Source organism: Myotis brandtii, unplaced genomic scaffold (assembly GCF_000412655.1).
Source record: "Myotis brandtii unplaced genomic scaffold, ASM41265v1 scaffold904, whole genome shotgun sequence".
Lineage (NCBI taxonomy): Eukaryota > Metazoa > Chordata > Mammalia > Chiroptera > Vespertilionidae > Myotis > Myotis brandtii.
Genome location: NW_005371715.1, coordinates 928,395 through 942,078, shown reverse-complemented (window position 1 = coordinate 942,078; position 13,684 = coordinate 928,395). Strand labels below are relative to the sequence as shown.

The window sequence follows — 13,684 nt, the reverse complement described above, 5'->3', positions numbered from 1 at the left end:
GGAGCCAGAAGAGAACTTGGATTGCCCCGACCTCATTGCTGAGTTTTTACAGTCGCAGAAAACAGCACATGAGACAGATAAATCAGAAGGAGGCAAGCGCAAAGCTGACTCTGATTCTGAAGATAAGGGAGAGGAGAGCAAACCAAAGAAGAAGAAAGAAGAGGTAAGGGTAGGAATAAGCATTGTTACTAGCCAGAATTCTTACTGCTGTCAACGAAGCTGAAAGCCAGCTAATTTCAGTACTTTTGTTCTGCTGCTTCTTAAATATGAGCAGCCATCTCTCAGTCCTTTTGGAATCTTAGGCTAATGCTTACAGAGTATTTGAGGGCTTATTACTTTCATAAAGCCAGCCACATAATCTACTTTTATTTTATGTGAAAGTTCAGGAACAATTCATTCCTGTAAGTCAGTAGCATTCAGTGTTTTGTTTTTTTGTTTTTTAATATATTTTTATTGACTTCAGAGAGAAAGGGAGAGATAGAAACATCAACCATGAGAATCATTGATTGACTGCCTCCTGCGTGCCCCACACTGGGGATTGAGCCTGCAATCCAGGCATGTGCCCTGACCAGGAATCGAACCTTGACCTCCTGGTTCATAGGTCGACACTCAACCACTGAGCCACACCAGCCAGGTTATTTTGTTTTTTAAAAAATGGTTTATTGATTTTTAGAGAGAGGAAGGGAGAAGGAGAAGAAAGAGATAGAAACATTGATGTGAGAGCACAACATTGATCAGCTGCCTCCTGCACTCCCCCTACCAGAGATTGAGCCCACAACCTGGGCATATGCCCTTGACCAGGAATCAAACCAGCAACTTTCTAGTATGTGGGACAATGCCCAACCAACTGGGCCACACCAGCCAGGGTTCGGTCAATGTTTTAATCATTATAGGTTCAAGGTAGCTATTTTAATCCATTCTCAGTACCTTAAAGTAAGTTGTCTGTTTTATATATACATATACATATATATATATGTATATATATATATATGTATATGTATATATAAAACAGACAACTTACTTTAAGGTACTGAGAATGGATTAAAATAGCTACCTTGAACCTATAATGATTAAAACATTGACCGAACCCTGGCTGGTGTGGCCCAGTTGGTTGGGCATTGTCCCACATACTAGAAAGTTGCTGGTTTGATTCCTGGTCAAGGGCATATGCCCAGGTTGTGGGCTCAATCTCTGGTAGGGGGAGTGCAGGAGGCAGCTGATCAATGTTGTGCTCTCACATCAATGTTTCTATCTCTTTCTTCTCCTTCTCCCTTCCTCTCTCTAAAAATCAATAAACCATTTTTTAAAAAACAAAATAACCTGGCTGGTGTGGCTCAGTGGTTGAGTGTCGACCTATGAACCAGGAGGTCAAGGTTCGATTCCTGGTCAGGGCACATGCCTGGATTGCAGGCTCAATCCCCAGTGTGGGGCACGCAGGAGGCAGTCAATCAATGATTCTCATGGTTGATGTTTCTATCTCTCCCTTTCTCTCTGAAGTCAATAAAAATATATTAAAAAACAAAAAAACAAAACACTGAATGCTACTGACTTACAGGAATGAATTGTTCCTGAACTTTCACATAAAATAAAAGTAGATTATGTGGCTGGCTTTATGAAAGTAATAAGCCCTCAAATACTCTGTAAGCATTAGCCTAAGATTCCAAAAGGACTGAGAGATGGCTGCTCATATTTAAGAAGCAGCAGAACAAAAGTACTGAAATTAGCTGGCTTTCAGCTTCGTTGACAGCAGTAAGAATTCTGGCTAGTAACAATGCTTATTCCTACCCTTACCTCTTCTTTCTTCTTCTTTGGTTTGCTCTCCTCTCCCTTATCTTCAGAATCAGAGTCAGCTTTGCGCTTGCCTCCTTCTGATTTATCTGTCTCATGTGCTGTTTTCTGCGACTGTAAAAACTCAGCAATGAGGTCGGGGCAATCCAAGTTCTCTTCTGGCTCCCACGTGTTGTCCTCATCTGAGAACCCCTTCCACTTGAGGAGGTACTCCACTTTGCCCTTTACCACTCGACGGTCGAGAACTTTTTCCACCACATATTCCTCTTCCTCCTCTTCTAGCACCTCCTCCACTTTCTTCTTGTTTTGTTTTTTCCCCATAGTGCCCGCCAGTTTTCTGGTATAAAGGGTGACGCTGCTCAGAGCAGCGCCCAAGAGCAGGAGAGGAATCGGTGCTGCGCTACTGGCGCGTCCCGTCGGGGGGGCCGGAGGAGTGGCGCCCAGAAAAGCAACAGGCCGGGTGGCCGCGGTCGAGCCCCTCACTGAAGCGGCGTACCGCAGGCCCAAGCCAACGGCCCTCTCCTTAGCTGAACCTGGTTTTTCTCTTTTATTTGAGTAAAATTGAACACAATGTTATAAAACACAGTGCTTGGTTGAGATCTGTTTTTTTGATATATGAGATCAATAAATAAGATCCATATTATAAGAGTAGAGTTGCATTTTTTTTAACTGATTTCTTTTTATGGTAACATTCTTATTAAATAGCATTTCCAGGTATCAGCAGTTTGGCTCATGGTTCCACAATTGTGAGGTATAATGATTTGTTTTGGCATAAAAGTAGTTGGTAGTTTGTTCATTTAACAAATATCCCTATTGTGTGCCAGACTCTTTCCACTGCTGGAGGATACAGTTGTGTTTGAGACAGTATACCTGTCCTCATGGAGCTTACAAGTAAAGTGTAAGATGATACAAAATGTGTGGTTGTTTGATTGGCAGTGGGAAGTCATGGTTTATTTGATTTGGGCTGGTTAGGGCAGGCCTCTCTGTGTACGTGACCTTAAGAGTAGCAGCATCCTTAGAGATAAGTAATGGCCAGCCTTTTGAAGATTCTGGGTAAGTGCCCTAGCTGCTTTGGCTCAGTGGTTGGAGCATTGGTCCCCGGATTGAAGGGCCACAGGTTCGATTCCGGTCAAGGGCGCGTACTTTGGTTGCAGGCTTGATCCCCGGCCTTGGTCAGGGTGCATGCGGGAGGCAACCAATTGATGTATCTCTCTCACATCGATGTTTCTCTCTCTCTCTCTCTCCCCCTCCTTTCTGTTCTCTCTCATTCCAAGTAGAAAAATAGCAAATGAAAGGTATACCTACATTAATTTAAGTGGTGATAAGTTAGTCCTTTTTATTAAGTTAAAATCTATTGTTGATACTAAATAGTTCTAGTATCCTCTTGGGTTGTGTTTACATGATTATATTTATATTTAGCTTTACACAAGTGAGTCTTAATTGGTGGTCTGTGCAAATGAACTGTGAAGACAATTATTTCCCATGTGCTCTCCCACCTTAAAAAGAAAAACCTAAGAAATAAAGTAAGATTTAGCTCTGGCTGCTTTGGCTCTGTTGGTTGGAGTGTCGTCCCATGCATCAGAAGGTCATGGGTTTGATTCCCAGTCAGGGCACATAGCTAGGTTGCAGGTTCTATCCCAGGTGGAGCCCATATCGCAGGCAGCCAATTGATGTATCTTTCTTTCTTTTTTTAAAAATATATTTTATTGATTTTTTACAGAGAGGAAGGGAGAAGGATAGAGAGTTAGAAACATCGATGAGAGAGAAACATCGATCAGCTGCCTCCTGCACACCTCCTACTGGGGATGTGCCCGCAACCACGGTACATGCCCTTGACCGGAATCGAACCCGGGACCCTTCAGTCCGCAGGCTGACGCTCTATCCACTGAGCCAAACCATTTAGGGCGATGTATCTTTCTTAAGCACCTAAGTACTCCCTGATACTTCCCAAACACACAAGCTTGTATTAACAGTGTTAAACTGGTCACTGTAGTTTTTCCAGAATTGGCCAGTGGGTGTCTCAGTGCCTTTTCTGTGTGCTTGTTTTTAGAAACATTGGGGCACATCTAATCCAGTTGAAATTTTGGTATGTATATTTCAGCATTTTCCTTAAAATCATAATCAGTGTTGCCTGGGAGTGAAACAGAAACCTTTAGTAAATTTTTAGCCCTTATATGTTAGATACATATTTAGATTATTTTATGAAATCAGATTTTCATGTTTTGAATTTAGGTTTCTATTCTGTTTTCCATAGATATGGGTTGTAGTTAACATGATGGAATATCCAACGCTCTTTTGTTTTATCTGTGCTTGACAGAATTGAAAAGAAGTATATACTCTGTCATTCTTACAATTGAATTTCAGTGTTACCTCATATAATCTTTTTTTTTTAAGCAGGCTTTTTATTTTATTTTATTTTTATTTTTTTTATTAAATCTTTATTGTAGAATAGTCAGTCCATTCCCTTTCTATGTCCCTGATTCATTATAATCACCAGTTCATTCTGTACATCAGATTATTTATTCACTTGGTTCTTAGATTCACTTGTTGATAGATGCATGTTTGTTGTTCACAATTTGTATCTTTACCTTTTTCTTCTTCCTCTTCTTAAAGGATACCTTTCAGCATTTCGTATAATACTGGTTTAGTGGTGATGAACTCCTTTAGCTTTTCCTTATCTGTGAAGCTCTTTATCTGACCTTCAATTCTGAATGATAGCTTTGCTGGATAAAGTATTCTTGGTTGTAGGTTCTTGGTATTCAGCACTTTGAATATTTCTTGCCATTCCCTTCTGGCCTGCAAAGTTTCTGTTGAGAAATCAGCTGACAGTCGTATGGGTATTCCCTTGTAGGTAATTGAGTCTCTTTCTCTTGCTGCTTTTAAGATTCTCTCTTTGTCTTTTGCTCTTGGCATTTTAATTATGATGTGTCTTGGTGTGGTCCTCTTTGGATTCCTTTTGTTTGGGGTTCTCTGCGCTTCTTGGACCTGTAAGTCCATTTCTTTCACCAGGTGGGGGAAGTTTTCTGCCATTATTTCTTCAAATAGGTTTTCAATATCTTGCTGTCTCTCATCTTCTGGCACCCCTATTATTCTGATGTTTGTACGCTTGAAGCTGTCCCAGAGGCTCCTTACACTATCTTCGTATTTTCGGATTCTTTTTTCATTTTGCTTTTCCGGTTGGGTGTTTTTTGCTTCTTCGCATTTCAAATCTTTGGCTTGATTCTTGCGCTCCTCTGGTCTGCTATTGGGTGTCTGTATAATATTCTTTATTTCAGTCCGTGTATGCTTAATTTCTAGTTGTTTCTTTATCATAGCATCGAGGGTCTCATTAGTTTTCGTGAGTCTCTCCTCAAGTTTATTGGCAGCTTCTAGCACATTTTTGCAAGCCCTCAAAATTGCGTTTTTTAGCTCTATATCTTCCATTTCTGTCATGTTTTTTTGTCTCCGCATTTTTTATGCTTTCTTGGTGCACCCCCTTGTGATCTTTGTGCGCAGTCTTGTTCTAGTTGAGCCTTGATTGTTGTAGTTAATACTAGAGGGATTTTGAAAGCAGGCTTTTTAAAAATATACATATTTTTACTGATTTGAGAGAGGAAGTGAGAGGGAGAGAGATAGAAACATCAATGATGAGGTAAAATCATTGATCAGCTGCCTCCTACATGCCCCCAACTGGGAATCAAGCCTGCAACCTTGGCATGTGCCCTTGACCGGAATTGACCTCGGGACCCTTCAGTTCGCAGGCCAACATTCTATCTACTGAGCCAAACCAACTAGGGCATGACATATAATCTTTTATATTTATCCACTAGTATATTTATATTGCCCTGTTCTTCCACTCTGTGCACAGCAGAACTCCTGGAATTTCTATGCTCTCTATCCCCGCTGTTTCTCTCCTTCAAATTCAGATTTCACCCTCACTAGTCAATGTCATACTACCAGATCCAAGGGCCATTTCTCTTTTATTCTACCTATTAGTGCCACTTAGCTCAGTTGATCTGCCTTTTGAAATAATCTATTCACTTTGACTTTGATTTACAACTCTCTTGGTTATTCTCTCACTTTCCTTTCTTCCTCTCTGCTGCTTTCTGACCGAACACTGGAGTATATCATGGTTCAGATTTTAGGCATTATTTTAGAAATCTGTTTCTGCTGACTTTTGTGGTAATGTTACCCAATTTCATAATTTAAAAAACTGTAATTCAATATCCCAATACACATACATACATACATATATACATACATATCTCCTTAGCCTTAACTTGCCTAAACTCTAGACACCTGTGTTTACTTTGGATATCTGTTTGTCATCTTAAGCTTAATGTCTAAAACAGAACTCCTTGATACCTACTTTCCCGCATCCCAGGTTCCCTGGTACCATTCTTCCTACAGTCTTCCCCCTCTCTATAGATGGCAACTCCTTCTTTTGAGTTTCTTACTTTGCATCATTCTTTACATATCCTTTTCTTTCACATATTCAATTGGTCAGCAGTCTGACTACTTGTACATCTGTTTCTTCACTGCCACTGTGGTCTTAGCCATTTCCATCTCTCATTTGGATTATTGCTTTAGTCAGTAAGTGGCTTCCCTGTTCCTGCCTTTGAGGATTTCTACAGTGTATTCTCAAATGAGCACCAAGAATGATCCTTTAATAAGTTAGGTCATATCACCCTCATGTTCACAGTGCTCTGGAAACTTTCCATTTCGCACAAAGGAAAAAAGCTAACGTCCTTTTGGCCTACAAGACACTCCTCAATTTGGCATGCTACCTAATTTTTTAAAAAAATGTTTTTATTGATTTCTAGAGAGAGAAGAAAGAGGGATAGAGAGATAGAAACATCAATGAGAGAGAAACAGCATTAATTGGCTACCTCTTGCACTCCAACCAACTGAGCCACACTGGCCAGGGCAGTGTCAGTGAGTTCTTACTGAGGCATAATATGCAGCTCTTTACACTATAAATTGTGTGTAATCTTTATGCAAAGTCATATAGTGAGATAAAATAGTAAAAAAAATATATTTGCCTTTAACTCAGCAAACCTATGTTTTAAAGTTTATTGTAAAGAAGGAATTGAAGAGGAAAAATATATGTGTATAGTAGTAGTATTTGTATTTTTCAAATTAGGAAATGCTACTATCTAAAATGATAACTTCATTCCAAATGGTTAATTACATATAACATAAAACTTGATGGCGTATGGACTGATACAGCCTATTTTAGGAATAAATGTATGAATTATCCATGAAGGAAAGAACTCTAACTGAAGGGAGGCCAAGTTGAGGCTGGAGAGTCTTCTGCAGTGTTATAGGAGAGAGCTGTGGGGGGCTCTATTAGGATGTATCCATGTATTACTCTGTTTCAAAACACAAGACTTATCAAATAGATGTCTAACCTTTATTCTTGTGACTCTGCAAAGACATCATGGTCTTTAGTTTTTTTCTTAAATCTAATTCTTAATGTGAACTTTTATAATAGAGGAAATACCTGCCATAGAAGTAGTTGAGTTGGCTTTTATACTGCCAGCATGAATTAAGAAATGTCAAATGTGGTTCTCCCTTTTGTATGGTACTAAAGTGATTTAAACTAATCCTAGTTGTTGAGAAATTTAATAAATCTAACTCCAAATGGTTTTGTTCTGTTTTCTTTTATCTCCTTTCCCAAAAAAGAGATCAGAATTAAGTAGTCTGAAATAAAGTAGTGTTAGTGGTAGGAGGACTTCCCATAGACATGACTGGCATCAGACCTCAGCACATTTAATTAGGGCCATTTCGGTATAGGGATGGGGGAGGGATTTTAATGTGATTTAAATTCAGGTTAAAAGAGATTTCTGAGTATGGTTCTAGATTTTATGCCAAAATTTCCAAATGAGAATGACACCTAATTCTGAAATGTGGGAATGGGGGAAAAGCTTATTGTTTTTTCTGCATGGTATGGCTGGCTGAACAACTTGTCTTCTAAACAATTCAGGACATTGCACTTTTTTGGGGTAAACCAAAGTTCCCATTTTAGTGGTTGTATTGAGTAGGACTGGTCACTTTTTAAAAAGTTGGATATCAAATACTGAATCTTAGCTTGCCTGTGTCCCTGGGAAGGGAAGATGTGAGAGGGCCCTGAGAATAGGCAGTGTTCTGAAAAGAACCCAGGTTCTCCTTTACTTCTCATTTTCTTAGCAAAAGCAGTTGGATTAAACTTTTTAAAGTACCTAATTTGAAGGATTTGCCTGAGATTATTCTTTACTGTGAATTATTTCAATTGTGCATTAGAAGAAAGAAATCTCAGATACCCTTTTTAGTGGTTAATTTGTTCTAAGGCAGTGGTTCTCAACCTTCCTAATGCTGCGACCCTTTAATACAGTTCTTCATCTTGTGGTGACCCCCAATTTTATTTTTACAAATTGACATAATTAAAAGCATAGTGATTAATCACAAAAACAATATGTAATTATATATGTGTTTTCCCATGGTCTTAGGCGACCCTTGTGAAAGGGTCGTTCGACTCCCAAAGGGGTCGCGACCCACAGGTTGAGAACCGCTGTTCTAAGGGAAGTTGAAGAAAATAAGGGAGAAGGAATACATAATTTTTGATTGTGAGGTACATGAATGGGGATACTTTGAAACAAAACAGTTAACAATTAATATAGGGCTTTCTATGTAGCAATTACTGTTCTCTAAGCCCTTTACACATATTAATTTGATGATCAGAGTAACCCTCTGATCACTAGTATCTCCACTTTATAGAAGCATTTAAGGCACTGAGAGGTTAATAAGTAGGTGCTTTAGTTGTTGGGGAATCCTTGGATAGTATAAGAATCCTAGGACATACATATTTGGGAAGGATTACAGTGATGACTGTGGAGAAAAAGCTTTGTGTGTGATGGGGTGACAATAGAGGAACCTGGGATACTAGGAAACTTACAGTCTTTATGAGAGATGATGGTGGTTACGAGTGGAATGTTAGCTGTGGAGGAGATAAATGGTCATATGAGTGATACATATATTTTAAAATATTTTAAAATATTCCACATTTCAGAGAGGAAGGGAGAGGGAGAGAGAGATAGAAATGTCAATGATGAGAGAATCATTGATCGGCTGCATCCTGCATGCCCCCCACTGGGGATCGAGCCCACAACCCCAGGCATGCGCCCTTGACCAAAGTCGAGCCCAGGACCTTTCAGTTTGCAGGCTGATGCTCTATCCACTGAGCCAAACGGGCTAGGGCTCAGATGAGTGATATTTTATAGATAGAGCTAGCAGGGTGTGCTTATAACTTGGACATGGGATAGGAGAGAGGAGCTAAAGATAGTTCTAGAGTGTTTAGGCTTGAACAACGGGGTGAATGAATGAGGGTTCTGTTACTAGGAATATCCTAGGTTGGGCAGTTTTATCGAGGGGCGGGAGAATAGGTGGTATTAGTGTTTATTTTCAATATGTTAAGCTTGAGATACCTAGTGGAGATGTTAAATTATACTCTTCTAAAGGTCATCTGTGAGTTGGGGATGGAAAAAATAACTTGGGAGTTATCCAAGTATAGATGGGTCCTAGATGAGATCGCTTAGGGAGGAGTGACTGTAGATACAGAAGAGAAAAGGGAGGACTGAACCCCCTTAAGTCCTCCAGTATGTAGACATCTGAAAGAAGTGGGAGGCTCTATCAAAGAATTTTAAGGAGTGGGTAGTGAGATAGGAGGATGTGATGTCTAGGAGCTAAGTGTGGAGGGAGAAGTGTCAGCTGTGTCAGATGCTGCTAGCAAATGAAATATGGTAAAACTTAATAACTGACATTTGAATTTGGCTTGCTAAATCCTGTTGACTCTGCTTTGCAATATAGCTCTAAAATTCATAACATACCTTTTCACTCTCTATCAACAAACACTATTATTCAGACTTTAGTCACTTTTCTCCTGGACTATTTTCCTCTTTTGAATTGTTTTTTTTCTTTACATGTTCATTGTAGAAAATGTGGAAAGCACAGAAATAACAATGAATAAAAAACTCCAAAATTCCTTATCCACCTTACCACTAGAGATATAATGACTGATAACACTTGTTTTTTTTTCTTTAACTATTTCTGTCCATATTTGTAATGCATATATTGTATATATGCTTTTAAATAAAATTGATAAAAGTCTTAAATTTTGCTTTTTAAAATGAACATGGTAGAAATGTAAATATGATATTAAAAATTCTTGTGAGAATATATGTGAATGTGTGGCAACATATGTTTCCATCATGGTGGGACAGCTTTCTAACTAAACTCCCCACCTGTTTCTCCTTAAATTATATCTTAAATGAGTCCTGATGAATTTTCCTAAAGTATATTCTCTAAGCTTTTAATGCCAAGCATAGTGATACTCTGTGAGAGTAATACAAATGGCAGGAAATGTGGAAAACAGCAAAAAGTATATTCTTGTCTTTTATAGAACAGCTGTTATAATTTTCATCTATTTCCTGCTAATTTTTCTGTTTATCTAAATGTCCATACACACATTTCATTTATTTGTTAACAAGGATCAAAGTATGTTTTTTAAAAAGCCAGCATTTTTTCCATAATCCACTTTTCTATTCTTTGTAATTTTGTGGTCAACGTGCATTAGCAGTTTTGTGATTCCATTTGTCAGATTGCTCTTCAAAAAGATTGTACCATTTGAAACTATATTTATAAGGAATTTTGTTCTCTTTAAATTTTAGGATAGACTACTATCTTGTTGAGCTCTTTTACATGAAGTTCTACTTGGCTACAAAGATGATGACTAGATAACTTGTTGAGAGTCCTTCTAACCCCCTAGGATGAAGATAATAACTAACATATGTCTAGTATTCTAAAGTTTACAAAGTGAGTTTTCATACATTACTTCTTCCTCACAACAAGTCCTGTAAGGTATGTAGGAGAGGTATTGTTATTCTCATTTTAGAGATAAAAAAACAAAACTGATATGCTAGGTTAAGTGACTTGGTCAAGTTTTATTTAAGTACTGGATGCCTGATGCACGAAATTTGTGCAAGGGGCTTGGTCCCCGCCTGGGCCCCGGCTGCCTGGGCTTCCTCCGGAAGGACGTCTGGTCTAATTAGCATTACGCTTTTATTATAGATTTTAGCGGGGATTTGAATTTGGGCCTTCTGATCTAAATAATCACATTCTTTTTTACTAGATTTCATGCAACTGCACATTTAGAATTGTTTTATGTCAGCTAGTTAAGGTATATTTGTTATATAAAGAAATAAACCCAGTGACAGTATAAGTAAAGTGTTTCAGTATTTATATTTTCTTAAGTATTTCTCAATCCTTTTCTATATCTTCCCACTTTCTCTCTTTTGAGTAGGAGAAAGTAATTTGATTATATAGCTATATTAAACAACTACCATTTAAGACTTTAGAGAGGAAGGGAGAGGGAGGGAGAGAGAAAGAGAGAGAGAGAGAGACAGACACACACACACACACCCCAATAATGAGAGAAGAATCATTGATTGGCTGCCTCCTGCACAACCCCCACTGGGACTGAGCCCACAACCTGGGCATATGACCTGACCAGGAATCGAACTGTGACCTCCTGGTTCATAGGTCAGTGCTCAACCACTGAGCCATGCCAGCTGGGCAACAACTACCATTTTTTCTAGCATTTGGGGGAAGGAGAAGTTTCACAGTGTTTTCATTTGTGTCTATGTATTACCACTGAAAAGTATTATCTACAATAATACTTTCATACATGTAGCATATAAAGTTAGAATCTTTTGGTTCTAGCACGAATCTAGAATCACAAGCTTTTTAGGATATTAAACTCTTTTGTACTACTTTAACCAAAATTGGTAATCAAGTACTCAGGTATAGTTGCTTGTTATGTTCACAAAGGTACAGTGAATAAGTGACAGTGATAGTGGAGGTCAAATCAAGAAAGATTATAGCCTTTCCTAGTTGCCTCATAAGGTATAAGTTTTTAAACCTGAATTGGGAGCTCGGTAGTGGCAATATCACATACGAGGAATAGACCTAGATTTTCAAGCCTATGTACTATTGCATTCAGTTCTCACAATATTCTCTACAGGCCATTACGTTCTTAAACATCCCCAATATTTTTTAGAAGTAATTTTTTTGGTTGTTTTTGTTTTTTTCTAGTTGTTGGTCTTGACGATATTATGGACGAAGGAGTTGTTAAAGAAAGTGGCAATGATACCATTGATGAAGAAGAACTGATTTTACCTAACAGGAATTTGAGGGACAAAGTAGAAGAAAATTCAGTGAGATCACCAAGAAAATCACCTCGTTTAATGGCACAAGGTAATCCTTTCAAAGATTACCTAGAAAATCCAAGGTGTAGGGACAGATGTGAGAAATTGTCAACTTGCTGAGCATTTTAATAATGAGTTTTGAGCTTATACCAATATGCTGACATAATTTTTATAAATTTTAATGGAAATGATACATTCACATAATTTAAAGAACTGACTAGTTCTATGAGTTTCCAGTACTCACTATCCCACTACCCATTTTCATTTCCTCAGAGATATTTATTCCATGTTTCTGAGTAGCATGTATATTGCTACTTTATGATTATTCTGATGTAGGTATTTATTGACTTCCCACTGTGAATTATGATGTTTTAGCATTCTTCTCTTGTCCCTATCACACAAAAGTACATTTTCTCATCCTTCTATATAATTTCGTTAGAGCAGTAGTGTTTATGTATGTTACTGTGATTCTCTATTCTAGCAGAGATGATCTTTTTAGTGAACCGTGGTTACTTTTTCTATACATATTTTTGTCTTTCTGATGTAAGATTTTTTTTTCATTTGCTTATAGCTTAATATATTTGTACACACAGCTTTTAAAAAAATATATTTTTATTGATTTCAGAGAGAAAGGGAGAGGTAGAGAGAGAGAGATAGAAACATCAATGATGAGAGAGAATCATTGATCAGCTGTCTCCCACACGCCCCCACTGGGGATTGAGGTTACAATCCATGTGTCCTGACGGAATCGAACCATGACCTGATTCATAGGTTGTCGCTCAACCACTGAGTCATGTGGGTCAGGCTCTACTCAGAGCTTTTGTATACATGTTAATAATTACACCCCCACCACTTTGCCAGTTGTCTAAATTTTTCCTAAAGATATCTGTGCATATCAGATATTTTGTAATTGTTATTTCATTGAAGAAATATCTCTGGGAGCCTTTGATCTACTCCTAAGGGCTCACCCCTTACCATTCTGAGAATTCTGTTGTGTGTTACAGTTTCTATTTTCTCTTTTTTGGCTTAATGCCTTCATTTTGGTGACACACTTCTTGTATGTTTGTAAATGTGATTAATTTGTTCTCATTGAAGTCATGGTATGGTTGAGCATTGAATTCAGGGTTGGAAATAATTTTCCTTCAGAAATTTAAAACTATTCCATTTTGGGGGGGATATGTTAGCCACTTTTCTTCTGGAACTTAGTGGAATCTCTTCCTTATCAGCTCTAGTGCTTTGATATTTCTGATACTGCATCTTGGTGTAGGTGTGTTTTATATATTGAGCTTGGTATTCAGTAAGTCCTTTTAGTCTTAAACTGTTATTATTCAATTCTGGGAACATTTCTTGGATTGTTTCATTGGTAATTCCCTTCTTTATTTTCTCCGCTCTTGCTTTCTGGAACTCCTGTTATCTATCTATCCTATCTAATAAAGACAAAAAGGGTAATTAACTGTACCTCCGCTACGCTTCCCATTGGCTAATCAGAGCCATATGCAAATTAGCCATCATCCAAGATGGCGGCTAATTTGCATACTGCAGGCAGGACTGGCCAGCACCAGACGCCATCCGGGCCGGGTGCGGCCCTGGGTGGCCGGGACCCCTGTGTGCCGCCTAAGCCCCGCTGCCAGCTGGGACCCCATTGCGATCCCAGAGCAGGCAAGTGGGGAGGGCGG

At 38.5% G+C, this 13,684-nt stretch overlaps 1 protein-coding gene and 1 pseudogene across 1 annotated transcript in view; one reads left to right on the top strand and one right to left on the bottom strand.

Moving 5' to 3' along the window:
* Positions 1-13,684, top strand: part of PHF3 (PHD finger protein 3) — an 85,052-nt gene that overhangs the window by 27,670 nt on the left and 43,698 nt on the right. The window contains exon 2 of the mRNA XM_014532734.1: positions 11,896-12,057. Within this exon, the coding sequence (XP_014388220.1) occupies positions 11,896-12,057 (162 nt within the window). The remainder of the gene's footprint in view (positions 1-11,895; positions 12,058-13,684) is intronic.
* Positions 1,717-2,315, bottom strand: LOC102243626 (annotated as a pseudogene).